Consider the following 15,375-nt stretch of genomic DNA (forward strand, 5'->3'; position numbering starts at 1 on the left):
TGTTTATAGTTGGAAAGATTATTTAATATTCAGGCAGTTATCTAGAGAGAAGTAATTTAAAATGGTATATTTTAAGAAATTTGGTTTGTAGTTTTAAGCAACTTTAAGAAACTAGCTTAATAATTTATATTAATTTGGGGTTTCTTTTTATCATTTATTTTATGATCTTAGATGAACAAAAGGATGGATGTGATATACTGTTTTTAACTTGCTTTTCTTTCTTTCTATAGTGTTTACACTCTGTTTCCCAATAGTATTTTTCATTGGTCTCCTGCCTCAGGTGAATACATTTGTAATGTACCTTTGTGAACAATTGGATATCCATATCTTTGGTGGTAATGGTGAGTACTTCTTTATAAAAATTTCAGTTTACAGTATTACTTTTACAGATCATTAAGTAATAAACTGAACATTAAATTGCTTTTCCAGTTTTTATTTTAGAATTGTAATTAGAAAAAGGCACTTATTTAATAATTAAAGACAGAACAGGAATTAATTTGTAGATAGGAAGAAATAGTCAAGGCTGCTACTTTAGGGAAAGATCCAGGGATAATGGAGTTGATTTGTAAGTGTCAAAATACTGTCATCTTAAAGTAAAAGTTATAGTGAGTTTACATGGAACCTGAATAGACTTAACAAAATATTTATAAAAGATCAAATAGATTGAGCTCTGATACGTGGCATTATATTTAGATTTTGAACTAGTGTATGCATTTGATATTCTATATATTTGGTTTCAGAGCTTTGTTTTATCTTTAGAATGGGAACACCAAAACCTGAATGCTTTTAGTAAAAGCATTTTACTGAATAAGATTTCTAGAAGTATCTCTGTTTTTAGAGTAGGATATGTGGATAGAAATGTATTCCCTGTTATATGTACATTTTATTTTCAAAATAAGTAAGACTATACGAAAATTACCCTGGAATAATAATTTTCAAGTTGCAGAACTTGAAAATAACACTTTGGACAGCCACCATGGTTAAAATATACCCTTATTTATAAAGTTTAACCATATAACATCTTATTGAAAGATGAGTGTACAACTATAGAAAAAAATATGAAAGAGAAAGAAATTACTGAACTTATAGTTTATTTCTATTTATACTTCACATTTGCAGTCCACATCTTCCAAGTATATGCATTGAAATTATCTCTACTGATAAAATGTTGATATTATGGTTTAAATTTTAAATAGAAGCTAAGCTTTTTCTATGTCACTATGTATCTAGAGCATTTTTATTGTTTTGAAAATTTGAAGGAGTGTGAATTAAGACTGGGCTGGGCTTCAGCATAGCTTAATGGGTAGAAAACAATTTCAGTATTTAGGGGACTATTATAGGTGCTATATTAATCTAAATACTACGCAGAAGGTTTAGTGTAGGTAATTTATAATAGTGGGCTTTGTCATAATTTACAAACTTGTGCAAGGTGTTAGGTTTTTAATATCTCCTAAAGAAAAATTTTTCTTGTAGAGTTCTTTTATGGTCAGCATATAAAATTACTATTAAATTCTGTTATCTTAGCCATCCTCTATTCCTTATTATTAATAATCCCATTAGATCTATTTTTTGTTATTGTTAGCAGTTAGATCATTACTCTTGTGAGAATTGATTAACACATGGGAATATACATTTATTTCTGTGGGTAACACAAGTTCTGTTTACATAGACAGTCTACACAATACATTTCTAGCTTCTTTTCAGGCTCTGCAAGCTTCATTTTCCCATACTTTTATAAATAATAAGATATATTCTTGAAGCATAATATAGGTACAATTTTTTTCTGCTGTAGATAAATGTTTATTACTTCCAAGGGGAATATATTTTCCCTTGTATCAGAAATTGTTGATAGTAAACCTTTGTCGTTTCAATTTTTTTTTATATATAAATTTATTTACTTTATTTTTGGCTGCGCTGGGTCTTCATTGCTGCACGCGGGCTTTCTCTAGTTGCGGTGAGCGGGGGCTACTTTTCATTGTGGTGCGCGTGCTTCTCATTGCAGTGGCGTCTCTTGTTGCGGAGCATGGGCTCTAGGCGCATGGGCTTCGGTAGTTGTGGCACATGGGCTCAGTAGTTGTGGCTTGCAGGCTCTAGAGCGCAGGCTCAGTAGTTGTGGCACACGGGCTTAGTTGCTCCGCGGCATGTGGGATCTTCCCGAACCAAGGCTCGAACCCATGTCTGCTGCATTGGCAGGCGGAATCTTAACCACTGTGCCACCAGGAAAGTCCTCAAAATTTTTTGAAAGGACAGGATGAAGAAACTGAATTTTTATAAATCAAACAAGTAGATATTTAATTATAGTTAATAGCATACTATTTTAAATACTTTTCAGTGACCTTTTAAAGTATGTTTTCTCCATAAATGTTTATAAATGTTGATTTCATTTTCCCTTTCCTGTCCAGCCACTACAAGCCTGCTTGCAGCACTTTACAGTTTCATCTGTAGCATTGTGGCAGTAGCCTTACTATATGGATTGTGTTACGGCGCCTTAAAGGTGAGCAATACATGTAGTATGTTGTGTCTTTAAGGCTACTTTTCTATATGAAGATTGTTTTAAATTAACTAATGATTTTTTTCCTGGTATCTCTTCAGCATTAATTTTCATGGTCTTCCTATGTTGAGCATTATTCTTATTCTCATTTAGTTTGAATTTGAAAGCATTTTCATAGTTAATCATTACTAAAGGAAAATCCTTTTCCATGCAGTAATCATAGGTTAATATTAGAAACAGATTAGTAAAAACTAGGCTGGTCTGGGATAGAGGTGGGCATAGTAATAACAGAATATGAAATTAATTTTAGGTTTCTACTTAAGAATATGTGTAACTACTCTTCACATCAAGATTTTTTAAAGCTTAGGAGAAGTTGTTCAAGGACTGCAATTTAAAATACAGTCTAGTAAAAATTAACACACTGAAATTTAATGTCATATTGGTTTGGAAGAATCTGAACGAGGCTTATTAGTTCCATTTTAAAACAATTGTCACCAAATTATAACTGTAAAAATTTTAGATTTCTCATAAACAGCTCTCAGCTCCTGGTATTTTATTTTTTTATGATTAATACAAGATAATCAGAGAACAATAGGGTTGAAAGGGCTATGAAAAGTGACTCATAGCATCCTTCCTTGCTTCATTTATTCAGTAGCATTTACTGTGCTTACTGTGTGCCTAGTTCTGCTTTTAATTTGCCTATATGTTAACTGTGATTAACAAGTCAGTCGATGCTCTTAATAGAGGGTGATGAAGGCTATGAAAACATACAGATATACGAATTAAGATATTACCCTATTCAGCCTAAAGGGATTAAAGATGATTTTCCTAGGGGGGTGGCTTTTTAACCAAAATTTGAAGAACAATAGGAAATAGCTAGTTGAAACAAGGGATGAAGAGCCATGGAGTTGTAAAGAAAGTGTGTTATGTACAGGAAACAGCAAATAATTTGGAATTGCTGGAAATTTGGGTACATGAGGAAAGATGGCCTACAGTAAGGCTGGAAAGGTAGGCAACGGCTGGATTATGAAATATCTTTTATCCTGAACATATTGGGTGGAGATGGAACACCACCAAATATTCGAGGTAAGGCAAGGAAATGATCAGTGTTGCATTTTAGAAAGATTACTTGGTCCCCAGTGTGAAGGAGACTGAAATATAAGCAGGAAGTATCAGAAGTAGGGGGACTCTTGTGCTGCCGTCTTAATTATAAGGGACTTAATGAAAATTGGATTCAGTGAATATATTTGGGAACTCTGTGGATGAAAAGAGCCAGAGTAGGATCCAGGATGACTTCTGGGTAGGGGCTGGCTTGAACATCTGGTTAGATAGTGATATTAATGCACATGATTGGAAATCTTTGAGTTTACTGGGGAAGGTGATTGTTTACATTTAGACACTTATGTTTGTTGGCATTAATGGGGTATCCAGAGATATATAGTGGGTAGTTATTTGCAGTAATGATGAAAAGATTTAGAATTCATCAACAAATTAAAGTATAAGAAAAAGACTGCTAGCCTGGGTTGGCAGGATGCAGATAGAGCCCTGGGAAATGCCAATATTTAAGCAGTAGATGGAACAGAATCCAACAAAGGAAACTTCAGAAGCAATACAGTGTGAAAAAAAATTTATTGAATTTGGCAGTTAATAGGATATTGGTGACTTTAACAAAACAGCTCTTTTGGTGTTTTGGCTGAGGAAGCTAGATTAATATAAGTTTAGGTCTGAATAGATATTAAGGAAACGTATTCTACTCTCTCTAGAATATAGTCGGGAAGCCTGTGCACATGATGAGGATTGTTTTCTGGGTTTTGTTTTTTAAAAAAGATCTGAGCCTTGATTGCATTTAAAAGGGGAGATGGAAAATTGATCAGAGAGGGAGATACTTGATGACATTAAGCCCAGGAAGGAACTGGAGGTAATGAGATCCAAATCCAAGCTTCTCCCAGCTACACTACCTATAAAACATCCTGGTATAAAGGTTTTAGATCTATATTTGGAGAGCATGTTTTGGAAAGTGGGTCATTATTTGGAAGTTGCAGTCATAGAAGTTAACAATGCAGTAAGTTTTCTAATTTTCTAAAGGCCTATTTAACTGTAATTATATAGCAGAAGAGCAGCAATTGTAAAACTGCCAACTAGAACCTTGTGTCCTAAGACAGGCACGGAGATATGTTTTTTTCCCTTCTTTCTTGGCCATGGCATTTACATTAGACTATTTTAGTTTTAGGCATTCCCCATTGTAATAGAATAAATGTGCAGATGTACTTATATAAATGAGCAAAGACTATGTGCAGAGATTTCATCATAGCAGTGTTTGTAACAGCAAAAACTGTAAACGACCTAGTATTTGTTGTTTGTGACTGTTTAAATCAAATATGGTATAGCCTTGCACTGGAATACTATACAGCCATGAAAAAGAGTAAAAACAGACTTTAAAATTATTTATTTGTTTGTTTGTTTGTTTATTTGGCTTCACTGGGTCTTAGTTGTGGCACACGGGATCTTCATTGCCACATGTAGGATCTTCATTGTGGCATGCAGGATCTTTTAATTGTAGCATGTGAACTCCTAGTTCAGTCCTAGACTAGTCAGAGTCTTAGCCACTGGGACCACCAGGGAAGTCCCAAAATATATTTTTTATCTGCAGATGTGGAGTGATTTCCAAGACATATAATTTGTTTCTTTTTTATCAAGCTGTATTGAAATGTAATGGACAAAAATGTAAGATATTTAAAGTGTACAGTGTGATGATTTGATATACGTATACATTGTGAAAGGATTCCTCCTGACAAGTTAGTTAACACATTTATCACCTCACATATTTACCTTTTTTTTTGGTGAGCACATTTAAATTCTACTCTCTTAGCAAATTTCAGTTCTACAATTCAGTGTTATCAACTATAGTCACTGTGTTACATATTAGCTCCTCAGAACTTATTCACCTTTTAAAAAACAATTTCTAAGTTTATTATTTTAATTTTTATTGAGGTATAATTGACATATACATTATATTAGTTTCAGCTAATGATTCAATATTTGTATATATTGCAAAACGAACCCCACAATAAAACCAATTAACAGCTGTCACCATACATAGTTACAAATATTTTTTCTTGTGGTGAGAACTTTTAAGATCTGTTCTCTTAGCAACTTTCAAATATGCATACATTATTATTAACTGTAGTCACTGTGCTGTACGTTACATCCCCAGAACTTATTTATCTTAAAACTGGAAGTATGGGACTTCCCTGGTGGTCCAGTGGGTAAGACTCTGTGCTCCCAATGCAGGGAACCCGGGTTTGATCCCTGGTCAGTGAACTACATCCCACATGCCGCAACTAAGAGTTCACATGCCACAACTAAGAGTTCACATGCCACAACTAAAAAAAGATCCCACATGCTGCAACTAAGACCTGACGCAGCCAAATAAATAAATAAATAAATATTAAACAAAACTGGAAGTTTGTGCCTTTTTGACCCTCTTTACCCATTTGCCCATGTCGTACCTAAACTTTATCTTATAACTGAAAGTTTGTACCCTTTTACCAACCTTTCCCTGTTTCCCCCACCTCCCAGTCCCTGACAACCACTTTTCTATTCTCTGTTTTTATGAGTTTGACTTTTTTTCCCCCCACATGTAAGTGATAACATGCAGTATTTGTTATTCTCTGTCTGGCTTATTTTACTTAGCATAATGCCCTCCAGTTTCATCCATGTTGTTGCAGATGACAAAATTTCCTTTTTTAAGGTTGAATAATATCCCTCTGTGTGTGTGTGTGTGTGTGTGTGTGTTTTAATATAAAAGAAGGCAATATGCCAAAAAAGAGATGTTTCCTTTGTGCCTTTTTTTAAAAAAGCACACCTGATGGCTTGTATATACATAGAGCATTTATGGAAGAATACACAAGAAATTGACAACAGAAGTTACTTCTGGACAGTTAGGCTCATTGGGGAACATTATTGCATGCCTTTAGGAATGGTTTAATTTTTTATCTATTCACTAATGTAGACTTTTACATCTGTTATTTCTGATTTCTGCTTTTTTTGTGTTTACGTTTTGTTTTACCTTGAACTTTAAAGCTTATTAAAAGTTAACATTATTCCTCTAAGACAACTTTAGTACCTCCTGTTTTTTATGTATGTACTTTCTAGATGCTTACATATTTTTAAGAGATTGCCAGAATTTGGGCCATTATGTAATGAAGTGAAAACGTTCAGACCCAATACAGTGTGTAGAACAAATCCATCTTTTAAATGAATTAATTTATTTATATTTATTTTTGGCTGTGTTGGGTCTTCGTTTCTGTGCAAGGGCTTTCTCCAATTGCGGCGAGCGGGCGCCACTCTTTATCGCGGTGCGTGGACCTCTTCCGTTGCGGAGCACAGGCTCCAGACGCGCAGGCCCAGTAGTTGTGGCTCACGGGCTTAGTTGCTTCGCGGCATGTGGGATCTTCCCAGACCAGGGCTCGAACCCGTGTCCCCTGCCTTGGCAGGCAGATTCTTAACTACTGCGCCACCTGGGAAGCCCCAAATCCATCTTTTAATCATTGTATTGCATATTATTCTAAATTATTAATCTAAATAAAATAAGTCATTTTGAGACCAATTTAAGGATTTTTTTTTTTGTCTGAGAGCAATAAAAAGTACTGTCAAGCATTTGTTAAATAAATGCAAGCATCTTTTTTTTTTTTTTCCAGATATTTGTTTTGAGGAAAAATTTATACACAGTGAATTCCATGTATCTTAAGTACACAATTTGATAAGTTGTGACAAATGCATGTACCTGTGTAATATACACCCCTAGCAAGATACAAAATAGTTTCATCACCATCAGAAAGTTCCCTCTTGCTCCTTCCCAGTCGCTCTGCCCCAGCCGCTTTTATTTTATTATAGGTTTGCGGTTCTTGAACTTCATATAAATGGAATCATGCCATATTTACTCTTTTGTAACTGATGTGTTTTGTTCATATAATGTTTCTGAGATTCATCTACATTATGTGTATCAGTAGTTTGTTCCTTTTTGTTACAGAGAAGCATCCCATTTAGTTTTAAATCCTCATGATTTCCATTGTATGAATATGTCACAGTTTTATCTACTATCTTAGAGATGAACATCTGGGTTGTTTCTAATATAGGGCTATTATGAATAAGGCTGCTATGAATGTTCTTGTGCAAGTCTTTTTTTGTGGATAAATGTTTTCATGTTTTTGGGTAGATAACTAAAACTGAATTGCCTGTTTTCCAAAGTGGTTGTACTACACATCTTTTTTTCAGTTTTCATTTTTACCAGAGTTGCACATAGTTATCTTTTAAAGAGTCAAATATTTCTGCAAGACTTAGTGCCAGGGACAGCAATCCCCTACCCGGTTATTTCTTCCTCAGAGTTACCACTTTCAATTCTTTGAGCTGATTCTTTTGGTATTTGCTTCCGTATCTCTAAGCAACTAACTTACACTTCTTGTATTTTGTCAAGGTTTAGGCATTATCCATGGACTGCACGTCATGGAATTGTAGGCTTAACTTTCTTTCACCTCTCCCCCCACATTTCTACTAGACGCAGCCTTCCTTGTCTCCCTCATACACCTGGTATGTTTACCTTACTATCACTGTGCAAGTGCTATTCCTACATACATTTCGTTTTCTCCTTTACTTTGTTTTCTTATGTATTTATCTCTCTTTCATTCTCAAACTCTTCACGTATCATTTAACTTCCTCCTCAGTAAATTCAAACATATCAGGAAGTTCAGTTCCTGGCTCCACCACTTAACTGGACAAATTACTTAACATCTGTACCTTAGTTTCCTCATCTATAAATTGGGGAGTAATAGTACATATCTCCAAGGATGATTGTAAGAATTTAGGAAGTACTTACAAGCTCTGAGAATGGGGCTCGGTACATAGTATGATACACGTAATACAATGATGATGATAAGATTTTGATGTAGCCATTAAAAAAAAAAGGTCTCTGTTGTGATGTGGAGCAATTTCCAAGACTATTACTAAATGGGAAAAAAAGCAGGTTGTATAATAAACTACCATTTGATTACCCACTCCGCCATTCTCCCCTCTTGAATCCCCAGAGAAAGACAAAGGCGCTTACCTCACAGGCCATACTTAAGTACTGTTAGCTATTCCTTATAGCAGTGTTATCTACCCTATACCAAGTACCGTGCTAGTAGACTCCAGAGATACTGCAGTGAGCAAAGCAGACATGGCATATCCACATCCACATGTTTGGTTGGCCTTAGAAGCTAGCTTTGTATTATTTATTTCTGGGAATATACAGTTTATTCACTCAAGAAACACTGATGCCTATTCAGTGCTCTGGAGGACATAATGGCGTTTTATATGAGCAGAGGCATCCAGAAAGTAGCATACCAAATGTCAACAGTTTGTTTTGCCTGAAGTGTTGTATTATGTTTTGCCTTTTCCTACTCCATTATTATATATAACAGAAGTTTGCTACACCAAGTTATTTTGTTTTTCAAAAAAGAGAACGTAGTTTATTGTAAACTTAATACCACTTAGAAGTTGACAGCAGCATGTATCAGAAACAAATGTATTATTCCTAGTGTATAATAGAGCTTTAGTACCAAAAGAAATCTGGCGATGATCTAGCAGTTAGATTCTAGTTCATCAGAAAGTAATAAATCTAAGTTTATGTGGAATAAAATGCAATTAATAACACGTGAAAAGGTTTTGTTTAATTAAATTATCTTTCTCCAAAATACTGACATAAAAGGATTATGTGATACATTGTGAATTAGAAGCATATTGTTCTGTCAAAATTTTTTTTTCCCCAACAGGATTCTTGGGATGGGCAGCATATTCCAGTGCTTTTCTCCATTTTTTGTGGTTTATTAGTGGCAGTATCCTATCATCTCAGCCGACAAAGCAGTGATCCGTCTGTACTTTTGTAAGTGAGATTACTTGTTATTGAATTAAAGAAATCTAAATAAGTTGGCATTTCTTTCAAATTTAACTTCCGAAATCTGTTTTTCCAATGCCTTGTCAAAGTGCTATTGACTTATCTATATTTGATTTCAAAATATATTTTTAAATTATTTTCTCTCTTTTTTTAATGTAAAGCTCTTTGGTGCAATCCAGGATTTTTCCAAAAACAGAAGAGAAAAATCCAGAAGACCCGTTGTCTGAAGTAAAAGATCCACTGCCTGAAAAACTTAGAAATTCTGTTGTAAGTTTTAGCTTTTTAAAATCACCTAAAAGAGTTAAATTTTGTATAGTTCATCATGTTATATAATGAACACTTTTTGAGGTAACACAATTTTAGTAACTGGGGAAAAATACGTATATAGTTGTACATGGTTGGTGGTTTTTATTTCAAATTTTAACATGTAAGAAATGCTCATTCCTCAAAGTTTGTTTCAATGTAGAGCAGTATGCTAAATATTTATTTTTAGATAAGGTGAGATTAAGTGATTTCATTGTTTATAGAATTCTTAATACTATTGAATTTAAACTAGGATTTGAAAGGTGAATATTAACATAAATTAGATTTATTTTGTTGTTATTTTTGTTGATAAAAACTACGTCCTTATAAGTCATCTGCTGGTCTTTTAGTGTGTTTTATTTTTCAGGGGTAAGTATATGTGTGTGTGTGTGTGTGTGTGTGTGTGTGTGTGTGTGCGCGTATGTTTATTTTCCAGGTTGAGGGAGTGAACAATAACCTGTACTAATTTCATATACTCAAGCAGATGTAGTAATTTTAAAAATTTTAATGTTACCTGCATTCTTTCAGTTATTATTTAAAAAATGAATTCTACAGATTCATATCTGCCATATGGAACAAAACATAAAACATTTTTTCCTAAGTTATTTTACATATTTCCATTTATGAAAAACAATTTATATAGGTCTTGAATTAGACTAATATTTACCTTCACTGAACTTGAGCTGTTCACATATTCTTTAGAAAACTTTAGAAAAATACAAAACTGCCTCAAGATATAATTTAAACAATTTTTTCTGACTTTAGTTTTCATGTTAGCAAAGGACATTTCATGTTAAGTATAATAGGATATTTCTGAATGTATTAGCTTAAAAGCATAAATCTGTGGGTCAGTTGATGACCAAAGATATCAAGAGGTTTCTGGTTTTCACTGCAACCACTAAAAGAACCAAAATTCAGTAAGTATGGACTTCTCTGGTGGCGCAGTGGTTAAGCATCCACCTGCCAATGCAGGGGACATGGGTTTGAGCCCTGGTCCGGGAAGATCCCACATGCCATGGAGCAACTGAGCCCGTGCACCACAACTACTGAGCCTGCGCTCTAGAGCCCGCAAGCCGCAACTACTGAAGCCCTGGTGCCTAGAGCCCATGCTCTGCAACAAGAGAAGCCACCACAATGAGAAGCCCACGCACTCGCAACAAAGAGTAGTCCCCGCTCCCCCCAACTAGAGAAAGCCCGCGCTCAGCAATGAAGAGCCAACGCAGCCAAAAATAAATAAATAAATAAATAAATTTAAAAAAAAAAATCAAGATTCAAAAAGTAAAACAGGACATATGCATGCAGTTTCAACATTTCAGAAGGCCAATGAAAATTTAACTTTGTTATCCAAAAGGATATACCCTATAAAAGAACTTAAATATCTCATTTCTTTTCCCCGTATTTAAAGCTTACAGACCAATGGGGGGAAAATCTTCATTCTAAAAGACTTCGTTATGATATGTTTACTGTGTGTGGAACTAGTTAAGCTTAGTGTAATTTCCTTGGTATTGCAGTATCAAACCAAAATATGAGGAAACTGAGGAAGAAAATAAGACTTACTGTAGTTAATTATTATGTGTAAGAAATACTTAGAAGTGCTACAGAATAGGATCAATGAAAATTTATTTCTTAAGCTTGGCCACTTGGGAGGAAAGATTTTGTTTAAATTTTTGTGTCATGTTTGATAATTCTGTTTTGTTCCACAGAGCGAGCGTTTACAGTCTGACCTAGTAGTGTGCATTGTAATTGGTGTGCTGTATTTTGCTATTCATGTAAGCACAGTGTTCACAGTATTGCAGGTAAAGAATCATTTTGTTCTTTTCACTCGGGGAAAATCACTTTGTTTGGATTCACTTCTGATTTGATTGTAGTGTTGGTCCATAATGCCGAAATATATGACTTTTTGTTTGGTTTTAACAACAAATACTTATTTTCTCATGGTTTCTCATGGGTCGTGACTCTGGGAGTTGCTTAGCCAGATGATCCCAGCTCAGCATGTGTTATGATGCTGCAGTCATATGTGGCTGCAATCAACTGAGGCTGTTAGCAGGCCTCACTTCCTTGCTGACTGTTGGCCAGAGAGCTTAGCTCTTCTCCATGTGGTCCTCACCATGGGCTGCCTGAATATCCTCACAGAATGGCAGCCTGTTTCCCCCAGAGCCAGTGATCTTAGAGAATGAAAGCCCAAGACCGAAGGCCCAGTCTTTTATAACTGATGCTGGATGTGGCATACATACCACCACTTCTTCCGTATCCGTTGGTCATACAGGGCAACCCTGCTGCAATGTGGGAGGGGAATACAAGCAGGCATAAACACCAGGAACCGTGCTGGACTAACACCGTATGCCCTCTGGCCTCCATGATTCACACCCTTCTAAACCCCCCAAAGTCTCATTCCACTACAACTGCAAGTCCAGAAGGTCGTCCTCTAAATCAGGCCCGGGTGTGGGCGACGCTTGGTCCTACAGTACAGTGCTGCGCACCTGCAGGCCATGCGGTTACCCTCCTCAGGGCTCTTCATTCTCTTGTGCAGATCTGTATTTCTACATGGTGTCAATTTGATTATGATGCACCTCCACATAGTTTTCTTCATGTTTTGGGGTACATTGCATCTGTGGTCTAGTCTTCATCAAATTTAGAAAATTTTGGTCATTATTACTGTAAATATTTTTTCCCTTTTCCTTTTTGCTGTGCCTCCACCCCCCCCCCACTCATGGACTCCAGTTACATGTATATTTGGCCTCTTGAATTTGTCCCACAGTTCACTGATGCTTTGTTCATTTTAAATTCTTCCGCCCCCCCCCGCATGTTTAATTTTGAATACTTTCTATTGCTATTGCTTTGTTGTTAAGTTCACTAATCTTTTCTTCTGTAATATGTAATCTGCAGTTAATCCCATCCAGTGTATTTTTTGTCTCAGAACTAACAGGTTTCATCTTTAGAAGTTGGATTTAGGTCTTTTTTTATACCTCTCATGCCTCTATTCACTTTTTTGAACAAATGGAATTCACTTCTAACTCTCTTAATGTTCTTGTCTCATAATTCTAATTTCTGTGTCACTTATGGGTTGGTTTTGATTAATTGATTTTTTTTCCCCATGGGTCATAGTTTCCTGATTCTTTGCATGCATGGTAATTTTTGATTGGATGTCAAGCATTATAAGGTTTGCCTTTTGTGTATTGGATATTTTTGTATTACTAGAAATATTCTTGAACTTTGTTTTTTGGCGCTGTTAAGTTACTTGTTAACAGTTTGATCCCCTCAGACCTAACTTTTAAGGTTGCTTAATTGAGACGGCTGTTTAGTTTAGGGCTCATATTCCCCCTACTGAGGCAACATGCTTTGGAATACTCTGACCAATGCCCTGTGAATGTTGAGTTTTTCCAACCTGGCTTGTGAGAACAGGCACTATTCCTAGCCCTGTGTGAGTGCTGGATACTCTTCTCTCTGATCCCTTGGCGAGGTTCCTTCCCTTTGCATATGTAGTTCCCTCCCACACACATGTGCTGATTCCCCTGAATACTCGAGGGAGGTTCTGCAGATCTTCTAAGTTCTCTCTCCATGCAGTTTTCTCTTTGGAACACTGTCTGCTCTGGTGAGCTCTAGCTGCTTTGCTGTCTCCAGGCTTTTAGTTCTATCTTCTCAACTCAGGAGGCTTCATGTGGATTCCCCTCCCTTCACTGCAACTTGGAAAGTATCTAAGGGCAGTAAGCTGGGGCAGTCCTGACACTTACCTCATCTGTTTTCTTTCTCTCAGTGTTTACTGATTATTTCCTTATGTCTGGTATATTGCAAACCATTGGTTCATATATTTTAGTCTATTTTGGTTCATGTGGAATAGAGTAAATCTCTATTATTCCATTTGGCCAGAAGCAAAGGTTATATTATTTAATTTTAACATTTTTGCCTGTTTTCTTCTCTTCCAATTTGAACCATTAACTCCTGAGTACCTCACAAGCTGAGTGAGGTCCAGTGGGTCTTCAGGGGTCCGATGGAAACCTCTTTAGTTTCTAAACGTATGACTTTTAATTTGAACACTTGAAGTGATGGTACTTGGTTTTTGTGAATTTAGTCATACATAAGAACTCTCTTCCAAACCTTGTGAAGCCCCCAAAAAAAAGAACTTTTTTCTCATTCTATTTTGCTCTTCACTCAAACTTAACTTTTATTTAGCTCATGTCCTTTATCTCTACTAGCTAAAACAATTGAATACATTGCTCTGCAAGTCACATAGAACATTCTTAGGGAAGCAAGCAATATACCTCAGGCCACACTCTAATTACAATGACATGACAGTGTGAGACACCAAGGAAAGTAGTTAACACATTTTAAAATATCTGTAATACATGAATACACTAACTTTTATGGCTGATTTAATCAGAAAATTACATAATATAGAAATGTTAACTGCAGACAGATGTTTAGTTCTTAGATTCTGTAGTTGACTAAAATTGAACTGACAAATTAGAAGTTCTCCTTTGGGTCTCAAAATCACTTCTAATGTCCTCAACTTTATCCTTCTTTTAGCCTGCGCTCAAGTATGTGTTGTACGCGCTTGTTGGCTTCGTGGGTTTTGTAACCCATTACGTGCTGCCTCAAGTTAGGAAGCAGCTACCGTGGCATTGCTTCTCTCACCCTCTGCTCAAGACGGTGGAGTATAATCAGTATGAAGTTCGAAGTAAGTATTTCATTAACACTTTTCCTTTCAATACTATGGATTTTTTTCTTTTACTTTGTTGACAGGTGACTGTTAAGTAAGTATCGTCAAGTAACACTTTGGCTTGTGTTTCTTAGGTTTGACACTAATGAATCAGACCTTTTGCTTTCATTTCAGTTGAAGTATAAATGTCAGTGCTAAAATGCCAACTTACCACAGAATAAGCCTTGCTCTTTCCTCCTCTGAGTTGTTCTTCACAGACCTCTCATTGATTAATCCTTCAGTGTATGTCTATGACTTCTCTTTCCAGTCCCTACCTTTACCCTCAATCTTCCTTGCCATATGCAGGCAACTCGATCCTCTTTAAGACTTCTATTTGATATATTTTTAACTCAAAGCATAAAGGGAATAGAAAGGTCTTCGTTCATGTTTCCACCAGTGACACTATGTCCTACCAGAGAGGGTTATAAAGAGTTGATCAAGAGAAAAGAGGTGAAAAACATTTGTAATTGCTATTGTTCATTCAGATTTGGGATAAAGTATAAAATGACTAAAAAGAGGTAGAAGGCCAGTCCATTAGGCAAGCTTTTTACTTGTCACTTTAAACCCTGACTTTTCTGTTATAAGTAATCAGTCTGGTTCATTGGTTCCATGACCTATAATATATTTCCTCATTTTAGGGATATAATAAAAGTTAATACCTGTGTCATCATTATTATATACCAGTGATTAAACAAGCCAATGTTTTTTCCTCAGACTTTCTCTTTAGTTAATGAGTTACTATAGAGAGTAAATTTCTCAACTGTTTGGAGATAAATTAACTTCTTTAGAGAACTCTGAAGCTTTTGAAAGATTTCTATACCAAACTTGACTTTGCAGTATCAAAGCATATTTCCTGGGCCTTTTAGCAGAATTGCTTAAGTCACCATGGTACTGTAATCTTGATCACTATTTTGATCCTGGAGAGATAATTAAATATTAATGTGTAGATTGTAG

General features: G+C 35.6%; 1 protein-coding gene across 2 annotated transcripts in view; it reads left to right on the forward strand.

Moving 5' to 3' along the window:
* The window catches only part of PCNX1 (pecanex 1), a gene marked incomplete at its 5' end in the record, with an annotated part of 180,708 nt that overhangs the window by 115,020 nt on the left and 50,313 nt on the right, over positions 1–15,375 (forward strand). For both annotated transcript variants that reach the window (XM_079700727.1, XM_079700728.1), the window contains 6 exons: positions 231–341; positions 2,403–2,494; positions 9,301–9,410; positions 9,584–9,689; positions 11,429–11,521; positions 14,250–14,400. In XM_079700727.1, the coding sequence (XP_079556853.1) occupies positions 231–341; positions 2,403–2,494; positions 9,301–9,410; positions 9,584–9,689; positions 11,429–11,521; positions 14,250–14,400 (663 nt within the window). The remainder of the gene's footprint in view (positions 1–230; positions 342–2,402; positions 2,495–9,300; positions 9,411–9,583; positions 9,690–11,428; positions 11,522–14,249; positions 14,401–15,375) is intronic.

The sequence above is a fragment of the Hyperoodon ampullatus genome (assembly GCF_949752795.1).
Source record: "Hyperoodon ampullatus genome assembly, chromosome: 3".
In the NCBI taxonomy this organism is placed as follows: Eukaryota; Metazoa; Chordata; class Mammalia; order Artiodactyla; family Ziphiidae; genus Hyperoodon; species Hyperoodon ampullatus.